The following is a 6,306-nucleotide window of genomic DNA, read 5'->3' on the forward strand; positions in this document are numbered from 1 at the left end:
CATTTTCAATAAATGGGCCTGGTTCAACTGGCGGTCAGCATGTAGAAGAATGCAAATTGATCCATTCTTACCTCCTTATACAAAGCTCAAGTCCAAGTGGATCAAGAACCTCCACAAAAAACCAGATACACTGAACCTAACAGAAGAGAAAGTGGGGAAGAGCCTTGAACATATTGGTACAGGAGAAAATTTCCTGAACAGAACACCAATGGCCTATGCTCTAAGATCAACAATCGACAAATGGGACCTCACAAAATTGCAAAGCTTCTTCTGTAAGGCAAATGACACTGTCAATAGGACAAAATGGCAACCAACAGAATGGGGAAAGATCTTTACCAATCCTACATCCAATAGAGGGCTAATATCCAATATATACAAAGAACTCAAGAAGTTAGACTCCGAAGAACCAAATAACGCTGTTGAAAATTGGGGTACAGAGCTAAACAGAGAATTCTCAACTGAGGAATCGCAAATGGCTGAGAAGCACCCCAAGAAATGTTCAGCATCCTTAGTCATCATGGAAATGCAAATCAAAACGACCCTGAGATTCTACCTTGCACCAATAAGAATGGCAAAGATTAAAAAGGCGGGTGACAGCACATGGTGGCCAGGATGTAGAGAAAGAGAAAGATTTCCCCCCATTGCTCATGTGACTGAAAGCTGGTAAAACCACTTTGGAAATCAATATGGTAGTTCCTGAGAAAAGTGGAAACAGTTCTACTTGAAGACCCAGCTATACTGGGCATATACCCAGAAGATGCTCCAATATATAACAAGGACACATGCTCCACTATGTTCATAGCAGCCTTATTTATAATAGCCAGAAGCTGGAAACAACCCAGATATCCCTCAACAGAAGAATGGATGCAGAAAATGTGGTACATTTGCACAATAGAGTACTACTCAGCTATTAAAAACAATGACTTCATGAAATTCACAGGCAAATGGATGGATCTAGAAAATATCGTCCTGAGTGAGGGAACCCAAAAACAAAGGAACGTACACGGTATGTACTCACTGATAAGTGGTTGTTAGCCCAAAAGCTCACAATGCCCATGACAACCCAGAGACCATATGGTGCTTAGGAGGAAGGAACACCAAGGTGTGGATGCTTCAGTCCTGCATTGAGGAGGAAACAGGATAATCATGAGACTGAAGGGAGAGGGAACTGGGAGGGAGAGAGGAGGGGAACTGGGAGGGAGAGAGGAGAGGTAAGTAACAAGGTGAGCAATATCAGGTACTGGAGGGGATTGGATAGTGGTACACAGTGTCAGGAAATCGAATAAAAATATGTAGCAGTAGTGGATGAGGAACTTGGGATAGCCACTGGAGGGTCCCAGACTCCAGGGAAAGGAGCGGTTCCCAGGACAAAATGGGGATGACTTTAGTGGAAATGCGCAGAGAAGGGGAGATAGAACCTGTAAAGACCACCTCCAGTAGATAGGCACGGCCCACTGTCGAGGGATGGGGCCACCCACCCATCTCAAAGTTTTTAACCCAGAAATGTTCCCGTCCAAAGGAAGAATAGGGACAAAAAATGGAGCAGAAACTGAAGGAAGGGCCATCCCGGAACGGCCTCATATGGGGCTCCATCCTGTCTCCAGACACCAAACACTGTTGCTGTTGCCAAGAGGCACTTGCTGACAGGTACCTGGTATGGCTGCTCCTTGGTAGGTTAGGCCAGCAACTGGCCAATGCAGATGTGGATTCTTGGAACCAAGCATCAGACTGAGCTCAGGAACTCCAGTGGGGGAGCTGGCAGAAGGACTGGAAGAGCAGAGGGGAATTGCAGCCCCATAGGAAAAATAACATCGGCTGGCCAGATCTCCCAGGGACTAGACCAACAAAGGAGCGTACAGAGAGGGATCCATGGCTCCAGCCGCACATGTAGTAGAGAATGGCCTTGTGTGACATCAATTGGAGGGGCAGTCCTCGGTCCTGTGGAAGATTGATGCCCCAGTGTAGGGGGATGCTGAAGCGGTGGGGTGGAGGAGCACCCTCATAGAGGCAAAGGGGAGGGAGAAGAGGGCAGATGTGGGATGGGGGGGTTGTGTTGTGGTAACCAGGAAGTGAGATATCATTTGAGGTGTAATTGAATGGAATGATTAATAAATTTAAAAAGTTTTTTTTTGCTTACAAGTGAATTATGGGCACTATTTTATTCATATTTCATGCATAGTATGAACCCTGTCTTAAAATATCTCTATACTATGCTTGATTTAAAGCTCTAGTTACCCCTGACCTAAACCCATTCATGAATGTCTTATGACACTCACTATAGAACCCTTCTTGTGTGGGTTGATGATCAGTTTTCATACAAAATGATAACATTCTGATAACACAAAATAGCACCAATTCCAGCACATCTTTGGGTTGTACTCTCCCGAAAGTCAGACATATGGTAACCATCACATAGAGTGTGACTCTTGGATCCACATATCCTTCATGGGATATCATATCTCAGGACCCAGAAGAGTTTTAGGCCAGCATAAGAGATCTGCTACAGAAAAAAATTCATCTTGTGTTCAAAGGTAAACTTCTAGGAGAAGTCTATGCTTTAATGTGGAATTCAACATCTAAGATGAAAATCCTGGCTTTAAATCTCTGTGGGTAAGGTTCTCTTGGGGTAGTATTTAAAGTCATCACAATTGCAGGGCCTAATGTAAGGAAAGGAGAGCAAGTCCATGCAGTGGGTGTATTAGTTACTTTTTCTTGCTGTGATAAAATGCCATGACCAAAAGCAGGTTATGAATTTAATTTGGCTTGCACTTTCCAAGAGTCCTTAATAGTGGCAGAGGCATGGAAACAGGCTGCAACAAGAACCTAGGAGATCACATCTTCAACCACACAGAGAAAACAGAGAAAGAATTGGAAATAGGGCCAGGCCAGAAACTCTCAAAGCTATCCCCAGTGAGCTACTTCCTACAGGAGGGATTACACCTTCTTACAGTTTCTTAATGTATCCAAACAGCACTAATGGGGACCATGTGTTCAAATATCATACCTCAGTGGAACAATTCTCATTGTGACACCACAGAAAAGTTTATATAATCATTACCTATTCTGAAGACTCCTCTAACATGTGCACACAAAAATAAATAATGTAAAAACTGAATTGATAGTAAGAAACATGGGGTACTCTTTTCACAGAACAGGGAAGAATGTGGATTTTAAAGGTAAATAAAATAGGTTTTCCACAGGCCTTGCCATGTAGCTGTTATGTAACCTTATCTGATCACTTTTTCAAACCTCTTTATGTCCCAGTTTGCTTTCCTACAATCTGTACCAAAAGAATTCCATCCTTGTTCAAGAGTATTAAAACAAAGATGGTCCTGGGAAACTGTTTCTATTGTTTTTCTCATCTGTATTATATTTTCAAACTGTTAGAGAATTTCCAGATCCTATCCGTTGCAAATGTAACAGAAGTAAAACAGCTAAAAAGGAAGAAAAAAGATACTCAAGAAATGAATGTTGGGTCCAACTCTGACCTCAGAGGGACCTAAAGAAAAGCTGACAACGCCAGGTGCTCCCGGCGGTGTCCAGCAGGGGACGCTGCAGCAAACGGAGACAGAGACGCGACCGGAAGTCAGGCTGGCGGCTCTGGGCGCCTGCGACGACTCCTCCCGCTTCCGCTGGTGGTCCAGGACTGCGATTAGTTCTGAACCTCAGCTTGCTCTTGTGCCGTAGCCATGCCGCTAGAAAACCTAGAGGAAGAGGGTCTGCCCAAGAACCCCGACCTGCGCATCGCGCAGCTGCGCTTTCTCCTTAGCCTGCCGGAGCACCGCGGGGACGCGGCGGTGCGCGAGGAGTTGATGGCGGCCGTCCGGGAAAACAGTGAGGCCCGCGAGCGCCGAGTCAGCGGCCTAGGCCGGGCAGTCTGGGTGCCTGGCTGGGCGTCTCTGGTTGAGGCTGTTTGGAGAACACTAGGGAGTCCTCCTGGCGCCTAGAGGGGCTTGCTTTAGTGGGTTCTTCCCCGCCGCGAGATGTTCGGGGAAGCCTCGGGGTGCTTGTCGCGGTTAGACTCCAGCAAAGGCTCCGTATCATTAGTCTTGACAGTATGTCTGTCAGTGTTTCGCTCCCTGCCGAGGGACAATTAGGGTCTGTCCCTAGCAGTACACGTCGAGTAAGTGTCCTTTCCCTGACATGAGGACTCCTTTGGAACAGGACCCGACCAGAGAGCAAACTGATGATTCCCCTCCCTGTGGCCTTAGTGGCGATCAGCCCTGCTAAGATTGCCTCTCAAGCAGGCCTCCCAGCTTCAAAACCTTAGCTGTGCAATCCAGGCCCACAGTTGGTAGGCGTCGGCTAGCTGGTCTTTGGTGGGATGGGAAAAGCAAGCAACACTAACAAGTTACCTCACAGTGCGTGATTTATGGCTTTTAGATATGGCTCCATATTATGAAGCCTTGTGTAAATCCCTCGACTGGCAAATGGACATGGATCTCCTCAGTAAAATGAAGAAAGCAAACGAAGAAGAGTTGAAACGTTTGGATGAGGAGTTGGAAGATGCAGAGAAGAATCTGGGAGAAAGTGAAATTCGAGATGCAATGATGGCAAAAGCAGAGTACCTCTGTCTGATAGGTGACAAGGTCAGTGGAGATGCTCTGTCCTCGATGGATAGATAACTGGGTCAGTGAACATGTTCTGTCCTCTCTGGATAGGTGACAGAGTCAATGGAGATGCTCTGTCCTCTGGAGATGAGAGATTCTCCCTCTTTTCTAGAGGTACAAACCAGTGTTGTACCTCAGTGCAAATGAGTAATATCTCACTGGATAAATGAGTCTTTTTTTTTAAGTAGAAGGATAATCATATATACCTGTACTGAAGAGTCAGTGCAAAGACAGCAGATACATGATAGTGTTGCAGCACCCAGTTCCCTGCTCCTAACAGTAGCAAGGTGTGACTAGTCTTCATTTCTGTGTCCTTAAAACCAAATGCCCATGAGGCTAGAGAGAGATGGCACAGTGGTTTTGGAGTGCATATCATAGATGATTTTGGTCGATCTGAGTTCAGTTCCCACCACCCACATCAAGAGGCTCACAGCACCAACTCCCAGGTGTCTGATGCCTCTAGCCTCCAGGGACATCTGCATTCATGTACCCATACCCTAGTCACACACGCATACACATACTTGAAAATAATAAAAATACTTCTCCAGAACAAAAGGGTGCAAAGGTTCTACCCCCTCTGTTTACAACATTGGGGTCATTCTCAGTAGTTCAATTACTCTGTTGCGAAGCATTTATTGTACACATTGTAAAAGGTTTACATTAGGAGGCTGGAGTGATGGCTCAGGTTGAGAGTGTTGGTTGCTCTCAAAGAGGACCCAGGTTTGATTGGCAGCCTCCGTATGACAGCTTACAGCCCACTTTAATTCCAGTTCTCGGGAATCCAATACCGTCTTCTGGCACCTACCAGGCAAGCACCGTCATGCAAAGACATACATTTAGGCAGTGTACTCAAAGACATAAAGTAAATCTAAAAGAATTTATATTAGTAATATTTATCATTGTTGCTTGGCTGTCCTTTGTCTATACCTTGAGAAAATCAACTCGCATAGCTCTTTGATTGTGCAGTTATGCACTTGTGTGTGTGTCTTGTATTTGAGTGCATGAGCTCACTGTATGTCCCATGTATCCTCCCCTTCCGTGCAACTGTCATTGCATCTGAGAGAACTTTGTTCTGGTTCACTGCTGCCGCATCTGCAGCCACTGTTTGAGTAGGTTGTCTGTTCAGCTGGGAGGGGTGCACAAATTGCTTCAGCTAGTTTTGCTTTAAGCAGCTGTAATAGTTGATTTTTCTTAAACAAATTGCTGTGGTAAAAACCATGTTCATATGTCTCCTAGTGTGTATATGCTAGTGAGGTTTTTTTTTTTTTTCTTTTATCTATGAGATAGGGTTTTGGGTGTTTTTTTTTTTGGGGGGGGGTGTAGCTTTAGCTGTCTTGGAACTAGCTCTGTAGACCAGGCAGGCCTCGAACACACACAGGTCTGTCTGCCTCTTCCTCCCAAGCTCTGGGATTTAAAGGTGTATGTCATCACTGCCCAGTAGGATACTGTTTAGTCTGTGAGTTGAAATTGCTGGGACAGTTAATGTTTATTTTCCGCTGTGTGGTCATTTGTTCTGCATAATCCTAGTGTTGGGTCTACTCTTTAGTATAGGATGACATGGTTCCAGTATTTAAAAATAGTGTGAGCTGTTAATCAGATGGCCTGGGCTATATTTCCAGCCTAAATAGTCACTATTTACTGCAGCTTCAGCTTCAGTTTTCTCATGTAAAGTAGGATGATGCTTTTTTTTTTTTTT

The 6,306-nt window shown here is 45.1% G+C and overlaps 1 protein-coding gene across 1 annotated transcript in view; it reads left to right on the forward strand.

The window, feature by feature from the left end:
* The first annotated feature begins 3,623 nt into the window (after positions 1–3,623).
* The window catches only part of Psmd6 (proteasome 26S subunit, non-ATPase 6), a 15,566-nt gene continuing 12,883 nt past the window's right edge, over positions 3,624–6,306 (forward strand). Inside the window, exons 1-2 of the mRNA XM_028760616.1 lie at positions 3,624–3,834; positions 4,384–4,589. Of these exons, the coding sequence (XP_028616449.1) occupies positions 3,690–3,834; positions 4,384–4,589 (351 nt within the window). The 5' untranslated portion in view covers positions 3,624–3,689. The remainder of the gene's footprint in view (positions 3,835–4,383; positions 4,590–6,306) is intronic.

This window comes from Grammomys surdaster, unplaced genomic scaffold, assembly GCF_004785775.1.
Source record: "Grammomys surdaster isolate TR1022 unplaced genomic scaffold, NIH_TR_1.0 126546, whole genome shotgun sequence".
Classification (NCBI taxonomy): Eukaryota; Metazoa; Chordata; class Mammalia; order Rodentia; family Muridae; genus Grammomys; species Grammomys surdaster.